The sequence below is a fragment of the Echinops telfairi genome, unplaced genomic scaffold, assembly GCF_000313985.2.
Source record: "Echinops telfairi isolate 266 unplaced genomic scaffold, ASM31398v2 ScPeMD7_2573;HRSCAF=3158, whole genome shotgun sequence".
In the NCBI taxonomy this organism is placed as follows: Eukaryota; Metazoa; Chordata; class Mammalia; order Afrosoricida; family Tenrecidae; genus Echinops; species Echinops telfairi.
Window position 1 is genome coordinate 6,985,929 of NW_022106471.1, and position 14,821 is coordinate 7,000,749.

A 14,821-nucleotide genomic window follows, 5' to 3' on the forward strand; every position below is an offset into this window, starting at 1 on the left:
AGACTTTGAAAAAGTGAGCTGTTACTCTGGGCTGTAAATTGATGTGAAACTTACTATAAAACTATGTTTCCCCCCCCTCTTTTCTCTTTACAGTGATTATTTATTCAAGTTACTTCTGATTGGCGACTCTGGGGTTGGAAAGTCCTGCCTCCTCCTCAGGTTTGCAGTAAGTTGATATACTTTTAAAGAAATTAATGATACATATATTCTCTAGGTAGATTAAAAAAATGAAACTTTATTCACAGTAAATTAATTAATGCAGAATTTATATACTTCAAGCCTTCAAACTTGTATAGTCTGAAAAGAAATCAGGTCTAGCAAAGTGTGATTGTCGTCGGAGTATGGAGTGCTCTGGGTAAAGTAATGGTTTATTCCAGCTTAGGTGGGCTTGGGAACTGCCTTATGTTGAAAGTGACTTGATGAAAATTAAACTGCAAGCAAAGGCACAGTCTACCACCAACTTGATCTTCTTTATGCAGAAACTGACTGATAAAATGACACCAATTACCTTTATAATCTTTATCAGCTGCCTTCGAATTTAGCTCGACTCTCTTTTCACTCTCTAGGCCAGTACTCAGGATGTGGGCTCCAAACCTTTGAGGTTTCTTACGCCCTTTCTGAGGGTCTACAAGATAAAAACTATTATCAGATATTAGTTTTTACGTAGTAAATGTCTACTTAGTTATATTAAAGCAAAGACATGTTTATACTTTTAAAGTGAAAAAGAAAAATAATGGTGGGTGAAATTGCTGCTGGTGCCCTGGCATACATCAAGGTGCAGTGCTAGGCCCCAAACTGTCAATGTATTACTTTTCAGTACCATGCACTGTGAGAAAATGGAAAGTACCCAGTACTGCATACAGGGTAAAGAATGAGTTCCGTAACATATATTTGTGCTCATGTGGAACAGCCTGTACATAAGCCAAAAGTCAGTCACTTCATCTGAACAAGGGACTGCCTCGTGGTTTGAAATCCGGAAATGAGTGTCAGCGTTTGATCCTTTTGACCACATTTACTCAGTCTGCATGCTGAGCAAATAAGCATAAAGCTGGACTATCTGAAGAATAATGTGGCATCAGGATTAGGAGGAGGCTTATTAACAACTTGGCAACATGCAAATGATACAAGAGGACATCGAAGATTACTACTACCGCCTTCCATATGAATTACACCTCAACATAAAGAAAACAAAAATTCTCACAACTGGACAAATAGACATCATGATAAAAAGAGAAGATTAAAGTTGTCAGGATTTTGTTTTACTTGCCTCCATTATCAGTGCTCGTGGAAGCAGCAATCCAGAAATCACAATGACATTGCTGAATTGGGCGTATCTGCTGCACAAGACTTGCTGCAGAGCAACCATGATAATCGGAGGATTAAGGTGAGTGACTCAAGGCATGATCTTGTCAGTTAGTTCATGCACGTGAAATTTGGACAGTGAAGAAAGAAGGGTGAAAGTGCCGACTGCCCAAAGACCAACCACGTCTGTCTTGAGAGGCCGTTGGGACTGCATCATGCTCGGGAAAGTGAAGGCAGTGAAAAAGAAGAGTAGCCTCAGTGTGCTGGACTGACACACGGAGCTCAAACATAACCATCGTGAGGATGGTGCCGGACTGGGCATTGTTCCATTCGATTGTACAGAAATTCGTTGTGAGTCGGAACTGATTTGACAGCACCTAAAGAGATGTATAGTGCCTTACCTGTCTTAAAACTATCTCCTTTTACTTAGCTCACTAGGTCAACAAACTATAATTTGTTTCAGGATAAAATTATTAATAATTCCCGTTAAGTGTGACGTGATTGACTAGGTCTATTGAGGAAAATAAGCTTTAAAATACAATGCCCCCTTTAAAAAAAATGTAACTACATGCACAGAAAGGAATGTATAAGCCAAATTAGCGTTCTTTAAATGGTGAAATAGCTATTTTATCTTATTCTTTTTTTTTCCTCCCAAACTTTCTGCATTAAGTAACAACTAGGGATAAAGACAGACACTTGTGGCACATTGGTTATGTGCTTGACTGATAAACAAAAGGTCAGTGGTCCAAGCCCACAGCTGCTCCACGGAGGCATGAGACAATCTGCTCCTGTAGAGATTACAGCCTAGGAGGCAGTTGTGTTCTTTCTTATTGGTTACATCTCAGGGGAATGAAGGCATTGCAAAGCTTCAGAGTTGAGTCAGGTAGGATTTTTACATTAATCAAGATATGAAAAAAACAAACTCACTGCCACTGGGTCAATTTTAACTCTTGAGTGACCCTATGGGGCAGAGTTGAACCTACCTTTTTGGGTTTCTGAGGTGGTAAATCTTGATGGGAGTAGAAAGCCCATCTTTCTACTTCGGAGCAGCCCAGTGCCTAAGCTACCATGCCACCAGGATGGTTCTGATAATGCTCTTGATGACAGAATATTTTACATCGTCACTTTAGGGAAATTAAATCCAGCCACCCATATCCATATTTTCTTGTGCATGTGATTTCATCTTTTTTACCTTTTTCTTCAAAATGTGTGTCCGTTGACCTGTAGATTATCCAGTACTCTAGATTGGTCATTGCTTCCTGTGTCCTTCCGTGTATTCTTTATACCTCATATTTCCATGATTGGAAGAAAGCTTAGGAACAGTGCTAATCACATGATGCCCTGTGAGAATATTGAAGATTTAATTATTTAAGACTTCGTTCTAACTAGTCCCATTTACAAGCATTCAGCAGCCTCACACAGCTCAAACTAAATTCATTGACATCGTGCTGATTCTGATTGATATTGACCCTATAGGATAGAGTAGAACTACCCCTTTGTGACACACCTTTAAAGGGAGTAGAAAACGTCTTTTCTCCTTTGGAGCAGTTTGTGAATTTGAACTGCTGACCTTAGAGTTAGCAGCTCCATGCATAACCCAAAGGACCATCAGGACTCTGTGGCTACCGCTGGCTAGCCTACTTTATAGAACTTTCCTATCATCTCAAAATTATTTGCTAGCATTACTTTTATTAGATATAAATTCAATTCACCTTCATCATTGTTAGCAAAATAATTCATAAGTGGTATTTTGTGCTTCAGGACACAAGCCTGATTGTCCTACATGTAGTATTGCTAGAATTGATTTATGGGTTTAACATCGAATACTCTCCATTCACATACCTTTTTATAAGAATCATTTTCATTTTATAAAGGTGGCTTGTTTCCATTCTGAGAAAAATGTCATGACCCATAAATGAAACATATAATTTTAGAAGCTCAACATTGGATTAAAAGTTTACAGAAGACATTCACACGAAAACGTATATACAGTGTTCATTCCTAGCCACATTATTCATAAAGAGTAAGAGTGGAAGCAACCTATATCGCATTAAGGAATGGATAAAAAAAATGTTTTGTTCATACAATGATATTATTAGGCAGCAAAAGGAGTGAAAGGAGCCAGAAGCAAGGCCGTGTACTCTAGAGTGCACTATGTGAGATGTCCAGCATGGGCAAATCCTAGAGACAGGAGAGTAGTGGTTGACCTGGGAGATGGGCAACTAATAACTGGTTTCCTTTGGGAGTGACGAAAATGTTCTGGAGTTAGAATAGGGATGAGTGCTTAACCGTGTACACATAATTGTGTACTTTCAAATGTTAAATTTTGTTATTTGAATTGTTTCAATTTTTTGAAATATCCCAACTACGAAATAAAATATTTCTATAAAAACAGCTCACAAGAAAGAGTGGTGTGAACATTGCATGATGATGAATACATTGGGTGGGTGAGGGCTAAGAGTTTTTCTAACTAATCATTGGGAAGTTCATAAGCATTAAAAATATAAAACTTTTTCTATATGATGGATATAAAGAATTAGCCAAGAGATATATGAAACCTAAATAAATACTGAAAAAAACCCTAAGGTAAAAATTTTTCTTAAGGAGTCAGTGCTTTGTCATGGGGAGGCTGTTGTCAGCATGTTACATACTTTGTACATAAAAGTAGACATCTTACTATCTGCACATAAATTTATCATTTACTTTTCTTCCCTTTAGGATGATACATACACAGAAAGCTACATCAGCACAATTGGTGTCGATTTCAAAATAAGAACTATAGAGTTAGATGGGAAAACAATCAAGCTTCAAATAGTAAGTGGTTTTTGGTCCAGAAATGATATGATATATATGATATATAGCAGTAGAACTTCTCTTAAATCTTTTCCTAGCTAATCAGAAATACGTTTAGTTTTTACGTCAGACTTGGGCAAGTCTCTTATGCTCTTAGCCGTGAAGGAAAGTCGAGGCTTCCTATGCCTTATATGGAAGTGTTATTAAAGTTTTTTCTTTTCTTTTCTGTATGTCTTGCTTTTGGGGTTGTTAACTGCCAGGTCAGCAGTTCAAAACCAACCAACTACTCCATAGGACAAAGATAATGCTTTCTACTTTCATAAAGAGCTACAGCCTTAGAAACTCACCAGGGCGGTTCTGCATGAGTTTTATTTTCAGTTCATTGCTTTTCCGAGTCCTGTAGAACATTGCCAGAAACCTAGATGAAGTTTTTCATATTTGGCTTAAACAAAGAAAAAGTATTTACTTAGCTCTGTTTGAGTATGCAGTAGGAAGTACCAACTCTGCAGAACGTCTTACTTTTGGCAAGAAACGTACCTTTTCTTACATGTACCTTTTACTGTTTAGAAATGGATGCGGAGAGATTTTATAACTTGCCTACAGTTAGTGCCAGAGGGAAGTGACTTGTTCCTCCAGTATTACTTAACCCTCACTTAAAAATGGGAAGCTGTCAGTTGTTTTTTTCATATGGGTGTTTTATTACCAGTGTGGACATAGCAGTGGCCCTATAAAAATCTCCTTAGTGTCTTTTAGTGTGAGGCAACAGAAAAATCAGTGACTTCTCTCTTTGTGGAATATGTAACTGTCCAGAAAGAAGTCCTGGATTGGATGTTAGAAAAGTTGGATATGTTGTTGTGATTTTAACTTATTTCCTGAGGCTCCTTTCTTATCTCTAAAATGGAGGTGAAGAGACTGGATTTACTTACCAAGTAGTTGTGAGAATCAACTTGGTAACTTTGTATGAACAGTGCTTTTTGTGTCTTCCCTCTTTAAAATGTTAAAACAGAAATATGTTGATGTAATGTGCCCAAATGAATGGGTATCTGCTTCATTCATTTCCCCCTCATTTCTTTTTGTTGTTACTGGGGAGGAAAAGAATAAAATGACAGAACCAATGAAGTCTTAAGCAAAGACTTAAGGATCAGTGTCACTCGTATATTAGTCCAATTTTTTTCCCCATTACTGTTAATCACAATGTTGTCTTTCACCTGTATCTTTTAGTATTATGATAAGGGTTTTAAGTAGCTATTCTAATTATACGATTAACATTTTAAAGAGATGGATCATTGCCTAGGAGCAATTTACACAAATTTCTCATTGCTTTTGTTAAACTAATGCTTTTAAAATCCAAAAAATTCAGTTTGCCTCTTGGTATTTTTAACAATTTGTTGTATAAATTAGAGCTTTACTAGTGATGGATTTGTTCTGGGTGTTTTACTTGAGTGGTTGAAGTGTGTGGTAAATTATGGTAAAAATGGGTGGGAAGAAAGTATTTGTAATCTTCCTTGCATCGTTTTCCCCAGCATTAATTAGTATTATACCTGCTTAAAGGTTAGAGAGCTATCCTGACTGGGAATCACCTGAATTAGATCTTTTGGGACTGTGATGTTAGACAGTGATTTTCTCTTACGTGTGAGTGTATGTTTTTAAAGCCAGTAGTCTTCCTAGTTCTATTAAATGCCTTGCTTGCATTGTGCTAAGGGTTGTGGGCAATCTGAATATCTGACATGGTTCCTGATCTTAGCTTGTAGTCTGTTATGATTAGAGCAATTTTGGTATCACTTGCGTAGAGGTTACGTGTTGGGCTGCTAAGAGAGCAGTTTAAAACCACCAGCTGCTCTGCAGGAGGAAGATGAAACTTTCCACTCCCATAAAGTTGTAGTCTTGGAAACAAACAAGAGGCCCTTCTACTCTGTCCTTACAGGGCCGCCATGAGTTGGAATTGACTCAATATTAAAAATGCTTCCATGTCAGATCCTGAGTATCTCTCTCTACTTGCTCATTTCTCCCATTTTTAATGACATTGTTTGGATTTCTCGATTATCTTATCATAGTGGGACACAGCCGGCCAGGAAAGATTTCGAACAATCACCTCTAGTTATTACAGAGGAGCTCATGGCATCATAGTTGTCTATGATGTGACAGATCAGGTAAGTTCCAAGAAAACAAAGTTAATATTTGATGTCATGTTCTTTTAGAAACAGTTTTCTAGGCCCAAGTATGTCAGGGTTAACCAGCCCCGAACACATCATCGTGGGTCCAGTAGGCGCAATTGCACAGCGATAAGAAGTAAAGATTATAGTAAAGTCATAAAAAGCATGATTGAAATAATGGAGTCAGACACATTTCATGGTAGCATGCTCACCTCAGCCTTACTTGGTGGTCCACGTGGAAAGAAAGATACTTACTGCTATCCAAGGCTTTTATATTCTCTGAGGACATGCAAGACCCCCTAATTACAGGTGAAGTCATCCATCACAGGAAAGGGCTGTGCTATATAGGTAATACAGTAATGGGAGGGGGGGTGATTTAAGGGATTGTTGGTATACATGTGGCAAGAAAGGCGGATCCTAGATTCAGGATGGCAGCCTAACTTTGGGTGGCACTGAGCATGTTTGACCTGTTCCCTGGCTCAGCTATAGAGACCATTTATCAGTAGGGTGTGAACTCCACCTACAGGAACCAAATCTTGACTGCAAGCCTTTAGGGAGAAGTAGCCCATTGTCCTTAACAGCAGGGAGCAGGCCTACCCCTGGTGGGACCAGACAGTAGTCTGGCAACTGACTGCCTTCAGGGAGGTAACTTGACAATCAGTTCCCACTTGCTGCAAGCAGTGTCCTAAGTCATATTTGTGGGAGAAGACTTGGGAGATATCTTTGTTTCCCACAAAGTAGAAATGAATCACATAAAAACATTTGTTTTAAAGCAATATGTGATTCATTTCTATTTGTGTGGGAAACAAAGATAAGTGTTTGGCTAACCAAATAACATTTTTTTGAAGGTTTATTAAAAGCTAATTTATTTAAAATTGTCAAAATTCCTTTTTTGCAGCTAAAAGATTGCTAGCTAATTTACAATTTTTAATCACTTTAATGTCCAATAGCAAATGACTTGAGTTTTTTGCTATAAGATAACTAACTTGATTTCTGAGAGGCAAGGTTTCAACAGATTATTATGACAATCCAATTGGCAACTAAAATCTTATACTTTCAAGTAATTCAAGTTTACATTTGTGTTTAAGGAACCAGTGCTAACCTTCAGCTAGTTAAGATTCATTTTTTAACATATTTCTGGTATAGAATTGGTTTAGTGATCTTACCCCTTATCTACCCGATCTCTGAGTGAAAGCAAATACCTGTTGATTGTGTGGTTGTATTATTAACCAGTAAATAACTGACTATTCAGACAAGAAAATTATAGGAAAGTGTGTGTTGGTTTATATTGTGTTCTTGATTTGGCAGTTAAACTTGGCAGAATTGCCAAAAGAGAGTAAAGGTTGGCATTTGGAAAATTTGGTTTAGGAATAAAAAATTTTGACTAAGAGCTATAGGAGGGGTTTAGAAGGGGAGTGTTTATCTGAAGATTAACTGTTAGGAGAGGGGCTTGGGGAGGAGGCTATATTGAGAAAGATGTGTTGATGCTTTTGACCAAAAAGTTAGCACATTTCAGGGTCTTCTTTTCAAAGAAAGGAATAAAAAACAAACGTTGAAAAGTACATTTTGTCCCTTGTAGCGCATGTTAGCTATGATAGGAGATATCTAGAAGCACAATTGTTTAGATTCCATGCCACTGGAAATACTGAGTGGGTGTTACCAAGCAGAAAAAAATATATCTAAAAAATAAAAGTATATTTTCAATCTTCACATTCCAGTTTCTCACTTAGAGTTGTCTAGAACTGTTATTATCCTACTTAAAATGAATTCCCCCCCCCCCTCCCAGGAGTCCTTCAATAATGTTAAACAGTGGCTGCAGGAAATTGATCGTTATGCCAGTGAAAACGTCAACAAGTTGTTGGTAGGGAATAAATGTGATCTGACTACAAAGAAAGTAGTAGACTACACAACAGCAAAGGTAAGCCCAAGTGGAATTTGAGTCCCATTTGGACCTAATCACACAACCAACTGTTCTTGTAAAATAAGTGCACTAACAGTAAATACTGGGTTGCAGGAGGAAGACGGACCCTCTGCTTCTGTCAAGCTTTAATCTCTGAAACCCATGAGGGCATTTCTGCTCTGTCCTAGAGGGTCTATGAGTTAACAACTGACTCAATGCCCATGGTGGGTGTTTTGGGTGGTTGTTAAATAAATCTCACCAAGTGAGGAATAATAATTGTGCCTTATATTTTTCTTAGGAATTTGCTGATTCCCTTGGAATTCCATTTTTGGAAACCAGCGCTAAAAATGCAACGAATGTAGAACAGTCTTTCATGACTATGGCAGCTGAGATTAAAAAGCGGATGGGCCCTGGAGCAACAGCCGGTGGTGCAGAGAAGTCCAATGTTAAAATTCAGAGCACTCCAGTCAAGCAGTCAGGTGGAGGTTGCTGCTAAAATTTGCCTCCATCCTTTTCTCACAGCAATGAATTTGCAATCTGAACCCAAGTGAAAAAACAAAATTGCCTGAATTGTACTGTATGTAGCTGCACTACAACAGATTCTTACCGTCTCCACAAAGGTCAGAGATTGTAAATGGTCAATACTGACTTTTTTTTTATTCCCCTGACTCAAGACAGCTAACTTCATTTTCAGAACTGTTTTAAACCTTTGTGTGCTGGTTTATAAAATAATGTGTGTAATCCTCGTTGCTTTCCTGATATCAGACCGTTTCCCTGTGGTTGGTTAGACTATATTTTGTTTTGTTTATATTGGCATGTTTAGATGTCGGGTTTATTTAGTCTTCTGAAGATGAAGTTCAGCCATTTTGTATCAAACAGCACTACCAGTGTCTGTCACTTTCCATGCATAAAGTTTAGTGAGATGTTCTATGTAAGATCTGATCCGCTAGTTCTTCCTTGTAGTTATAAACGGAAAGAATTACACTATCTGATTAATAGTTTCTTCATACTCTGCCTATAATTTGTGGCTGCAGAATATTGTAATTTGTTGCACACTATGTAACAAAACAACTGAAGATATGTTTAATAAATATTGTACTTATTGGAAGTAATATCAAACTGTATGGTGATAAATATTGTTTTAATTCTTAATGGTTAAAGGGAATTTAGCTTTGCATCATACTCAGAGCAGCCGTGTGTGTGCACCAGGACACTGTGGGGCTCTCTCTCCGAGCAGCCCCCAATGTGCTTCCCTCAGATGACCTGCTGAACAGCCCAGGGAGGCGCTGTGCTCTTAGGGTCTAACCACCCTTAGTGATGCAGGAATTTAAAATTCCAGATAGAATATTGCTTATCCTTCTCTTACCTAATTGTGGTGGTAGTGCAGGAACAAACACCCCTATCCGAACTAGTGAAAGAAAAAAAAATCAGACTCACACACAGGTGAATGATGTTCTTCCAGGCCATGGTCAGATGTCATCCAATACTGGATTAAATAGTGGATGATGGGGGGAAGTTAAAACGCTTACGTAGAAAGCTTGGAAATTCACTGTTTGTCCTAATTTTAGAAGTCATGCTTCCAGTCAGGATGGAAACCTGGAAAGAGATGTGTTTATCTGGGTGGTACTTTGCACATTGGAACTGTTGTCCATTAAGACCTTAAAGACCCTAGGGGCTGTTTTATTGTGGAAACCCGCCGTTTACCTACACGGGCACCAGTCTTCTTCCCTTGGGGTAGAAGAAGCAGACAAAAGATTCTTCACGCCAAAGCTTTGGGACGTGGCTGTTGACAACACATTTTATGGTGAGGCTCTTTCATTAACGATAAAATTTTAGCTAAAAAACAAGCCAAAAACGAGAGGTTTATTTTTCACTGAACAGGCAATTGAAATACATGGTACAAAAATAAGTGGTAAGATTATTGTAAAATGAAATGGACAGAATATTCCATTTAATTTTCCATCTGAGAGTTTCACAATAAAATCATAGTTTACTTTGTATTATAGACGTGCTTGTTGGATCTATTCATCCTCACATAAGGCAACTGACAAATTCCTGACAATCATTTGGGAAAAAACCTTTAATGTTTCAAAGTTTGGGTTTTGTTTTGTCTGTTTTTAGATTTACCTTAAGTAATACACAGGGGTAAAATCCGTGAACAATTTTCTGAACAAGCTTACAGACACAAATGTTAAGGTGGGATGTCATGCACTGCAGTTTTATACAGCAACTAGTTTACACCAGCAGCTCGGTGAGTTAGCAAAAAAACATGTAAGAGGTAAGCTTATTTATACATTTTGAAAAACCTGCTCTTTCCCCCATGGCATTCAAGATGGGGGCTGGCCACAGGGTGTTTGAGCATGCTTGTTTCTACTGTGATAATCCTATTAATGTAAACTCCCAAACTACTGTGGGTTTTAATCTGTTCACTTTAAAAAAGACTAAGTTAGAGACCTCGCCCTGTGGACACCCTAGAGGGCTATCCTGTTCAGAGCAGGAAGTCCGCGTTCCCTTGAGCCCACAGCCAGCTCTTCTCTTTGTGCCTCACAGACTTCCGTTTGCAGATGAGCTCAGGCCTGGAGCTGCAACAAAGATCTGAGTCTCCAGCCCAGCCACTTCCTAAACCAAATTAATTTTAAGTAACTACTAAAATTTTATTCCTGGGGATAAACTTGGTGTTATATCACCTACTTCTGAAGTAAAGCCACAGTTGTCTAGCTGCCTTGCATGGCTGCTCGTGGAAATAATCACCATGCAGCGTTGAGGCAGAAACCATTGCAGCATGTGCATTCAAGGGGAGGTCTTAACATCTTTGAGCTGTGGTGAAGCGCATTCACAGCCAGACCCAAATTGGCACTCTTTAGTCACACCTTATTTCAAGGGGAGGAACAAAAATATCTGTGATAGTCTTTAAGGCCGCACTTTGTCAGAATTATTTTGGAGTGACCTCTTTTCTATCAGTTGAAGTTGACTGTAACTAATTTGTGTGAAAACAGAAAACTGTAGTCTGCGTTCGTGAATTTATACACCAGCCACGGGACTCCTTTCTGTACCTGTCTTTCTATAGTAAATAACCGGGTCTAACTGCCAAGGACGGCAAGGCATTTTGCTCACTGTATCCATTTTTAAAACAGGCCATTAGTGGACATGCCTGCCTTTTTAACCCATCTTGGGTTTTTGAAGAATATTTTACGTAAGCAATGTTTTTAAGTCCTGCTGTGTATGAAACTGAAGGTTAGCCTGGAAGTGGCAGCACAGATAATTTAGCATAATGGTAAATAAACTACAGCTCCACAGCAGACGCAGCAGGTACTTGAAATACTCTGTCCTATTAAATTTTACGTAGTTTCCCTTTATCGCTGATTTTTAAGTACTAGAATTTAATGGCTCATTTTCCAGTGACTGAAATATAAAACTTTTGAAACAGAAAATAGCACTTGACAATAGAACTTTAAATATGGACGTAGATGTGATAAAATTTTGTGGCTCCCCAAACTTATAAATTGCACCCTCATTTGTGCTTTTTCAAAGTTTGCATTAATTCGAAAGACCAACATTAGTACCCATTCTTGATGAACATCGTTGCTTTTAAGATAAAGAGCGAAGAGTAGAATTAGTTGTGTGTTGGTGTTGCAGAACACCTGTTAAAAGAGGCCAAGCACTGGGCTGTGAGAGCAGCTTCACCAAGCTCTTCCCTGGGAACTACACTCGGAGTCTCAGCATCACACCACCAGAGCTTTGCCCAGCCTCTGGGAAGGGTGTCTAAAACCACTTGGGAAAATTGCATTATTTCTCAATTGTTTTGCACCGACTTTGTGAAGTGTCACGATTTTGTAGGCTTTAGCGAGGGGGGCTGCGAACTCTCAAACTTTCCCCATATGAGTAGGAATTGCTTCTTCACTTTAATGCCATTTTGGCTTTGACTTTTTTTTTTTTTTAGGGGGGGACAGACCTTGAGTCTTAGCCTTATACTAGATCTAAACTAAGAATATAAGTGGAAAAATGTGGTTTTTCCTTATTTGTTCATTCATGGCCAAAATTGAAATTTTTAGGGGAAAGTGCTTTTGTTTGTGTAGAATCTGCAGTTAACTCATCATTTTGCTCTAAAAAGTCATAGTATTGGTGGTTTAAATGGTTAATCCATATCCCCACCCACTCGTGGTACCTAACTGCCCAACTCCCTAGCAAGACAGAATTCCGTCTTTCCCTGGACTAACCAGACCAAGTGATCCCATCCCTTCCCCCACCAGTTGTCACCCTGTGGGGTGGAGATAGGCGTGGAGGGATAAAACCTCCCAGAAGTAACCTTCTCAGCAGTCCCGCCATAGCCCTGGCACTCCTGTCCTTTTCAAATGCTGTGAAGACGGAGCCTTAAGCTTTGACCTATGACAAGAGGTGTCACCGTAATACTTCAGAATTTTTAGGGGTTATTCACCTATCTCCCTGCCTCCCCGATCCCTCCCTGCAATTTGCAGAATAAGGGTTGAAGTTTATCCTAAATCTTAAGAGGGATTTAAAAATAACCTAGCTTTGTTTTTTACAAAAAAATCGAAGCCCGTGTGGCCAACCACTACCTAGTTTTTCAGTCTCTTGAACCCTCCTGTGTAAGACTACTGAGCAAGGCCACTTCTTCCCCCTCTGAGCCATGAGTCACCTCAGCAGGCAGGTGGAACCGCTCAAGGCTCTGTCTGGAGAAGAGGGGAGGAAGGTAAGCCTTATAATGGCCCAGCCTGGAGAAAGCCACACATGCTCTTTGGGGGAGAAGCACCAAAGAAAAACCTTAGTTTTAAATAAAAACCAGAACTCAATAGTCCTTACTTCATGGAAGAGAAAAGCGTCTTAACGTTGGAAGCTTGAAATAGCTCTTGCGAGGAAGGGCTTCGTGAAAGTGCATTTCCCCATCAGTCAGGTTTTGGCTGACAAATTACAACTCAGTGGCGGGGAAGGTGCCTGAAAGAGAAAGAAGCCTGTTACAGGCAGAAGCCACAGCGTGCTCTCCGTAGAACAAAGATGAATGCTGCTCAAGTACAGTGGCTCAGCTCTTAACATGCCTACTAGATCTTACCCTTTCAACACTTCCACCTTCTTCTGTCTAGGGTGAAGTCTCCTCTACCAAATCTTCTATGAATATTTGGCAGGGCATGGGTGGCAAATAAAGACAAATTAGCATCTGGGTTGGTCTTTAGTCTTAAGATCGAAGGTGGAATCACATACCCATGTAAGTACCCACCCTTCAGTTCCTCTCCTGCCATTCCTCTCTGACTTTGCCCACACCATGATAGTCAAAGAAAAAACAGCCAGTACTAAGTGTCTAAGCCATGCCTCCCCTTTGGTTCCCCTGGCCCATTCTAAAGGATGGGGCATGGGAAAGTCTCGCGAAACCTATGGGAAGGGCAAGCAGGTAGAATCATCAGCCATTTCCAGTGCCGTCTGTGCCATCAGGTGGGCTATCAAAGAATGTGTGAGAAGAGCCTGCGGGACAGCCCAACATGCACCATGTCTACAAAAATAAAGCTAAGTCGTGCTTTTACTGCCTCTGGATGGCAGGGAGCAGTGGTGGTTGCTCCTGGCAGCAGTAGCAAGCCACTCAGTCAGAACCACAGGGTGGCTTCTCCCAGGTAGGTAGGGCAGGAACAAGCCCTGGGCTGGGAGCAAGCAGGCTTCCTCTTACCTGCTTAAACCCTTTCCCATTGGCGCTCTTTTGCTGTCGGCTTACAGTCGGGGATGAGGGTGCAGCCAGCTAGCATGTCCAGGGAGGCCAAGATGGAGTCGTACACATGGTTGGCGTGGCGCTCCAACTCGCCAGGCTGCTCGGCGATCCTCACCAGGACGTCCTTTAACACTAGCAAACGGGATGGAAAGCAATGAAGGATAAGCACCCTGCGTTTCCCATGGGAACACAGAAGGGGGCGTTACACAACCACTGGGGAGGCCCTTATGTCTTCATTTTCCCGTGAACTTTTGGAAGAGCCCTGTACAAGGGAGTAGCTGCACAAAACAGGAGCATGGCAGACCTTTCAGAATGGGCTTTCCATTCTCAGTAGGGCCTCTGCCATTGGAGCATCTGGCTGTGAACTCCTGATGACAGATCCGCTGGCCCCACTTCGGGATGACATTAGGCAAGAGCGCAGACCAGGTTCTCTAGGGACGGTGCCACCTGGCACAGAGCTGAGACATGGTGCAGTATATACCGATTCACTACAGCAGAGGCTTAAATGAGGGGGAAAACATGCCAAGATGGGGGCATTGGGCTTTGCTACCTCTGGTTGCCTGGAGGACTGTCTGTGTGGGGGGTGGCCCCCCCCACCAGCCCCCGAGGGTGAGCAAGGTGGCAGTCTGCTTTCTGTAAAGGAACTACAAACTTTTTAAAATGGGGCCAAGTAATGTGTTTGGAGGTGTTTGCTATTCCTTTTCTGTAGGTGCCAACGAAAAGGACTTGCAGCAGAGTTCGCTTAATCAAGATTGTGTTCTGATGAGGGTGTGGCCCACATCAGGCTTGTTCCTTTCTTGTGTGAAGCACACAGCCCGCCCTCTCTGGTTTCCTGGGCCTTTATCACTGTGCTACCTCCGCTCCCCCATTTCCTGTCCCCAAGCAACATCTGCTAGCAAAGGAAGGCAGAGCAGAAGGTGCAGGGATGCAGACAATGCTGAGCGGAAGGAGAAACCCAGTTGT

The 14,821-nt window shown here is 40.6% G+C and overlaps 2 protein-coding genes across 5 annotated transcripts in view; one reads left to right on the plus strand and one right to left on the minus strand.

Annotated features, from left to right (window-relative positions):
* Positions 1-9,260, plus strand: part of RAB1A (RAB1A, member RAS oncogene family) — a 34,272-nt gene extending 25,012 nt beyond the window's left edge. Inside the window, exons 2-6 of the mRNA XM_004710173.2 lie at positions 94-166; positions 4,021-4,116; positions 6,150-6,245; positions 8,035-8,166; positions 8,447-9,260. Of these exons, the coding sequence (XP_004710230.1) occupies positions 94-166; positions 4,021-4,116; positions 6,150-6,245; positions 8,035-8,166; positions 8,447-8,644 (595 nt within the window). The 3' untranslated portion in view covers positions 8,645-9,260. The remainder of the gene's footprint in view (positions 1-93; positions 167-4,020; positions 4,117-6,149; positions 6,246-8,034; positions 8,167-8,446) is intronic.
* Positions 9,261-9,990: 730 nt separating this feature from the next.
* The window catches only part of CEP68 (centrosomal protein 68), a 19,475-nt gene continuing 14,644 nt past the window's right edge, over positions 9,991-14,821 (minus strand). For all 4 annotated transcript variants that reach the window (XM_045294074.1, XM_045294075.1, XM_045294076.1 and 1 more), the window contains exons 6-7: positions 13,820-13,990; positions 9,991-13,098 (exon numbers count right to left, since the gene is read on the minus strand). In XM_045294074.1, the coding sequence (XP_045150009.1) occupies positions 13,824-13,990 (167 nt within the window). In that variant the 3' untranslated portion in view covers positions 9,991-13,098; positions 13,820-13,823. The remainder of the gene's footprint in view (positions 13,099-13,819; positions 13,991-14,821) is intronic.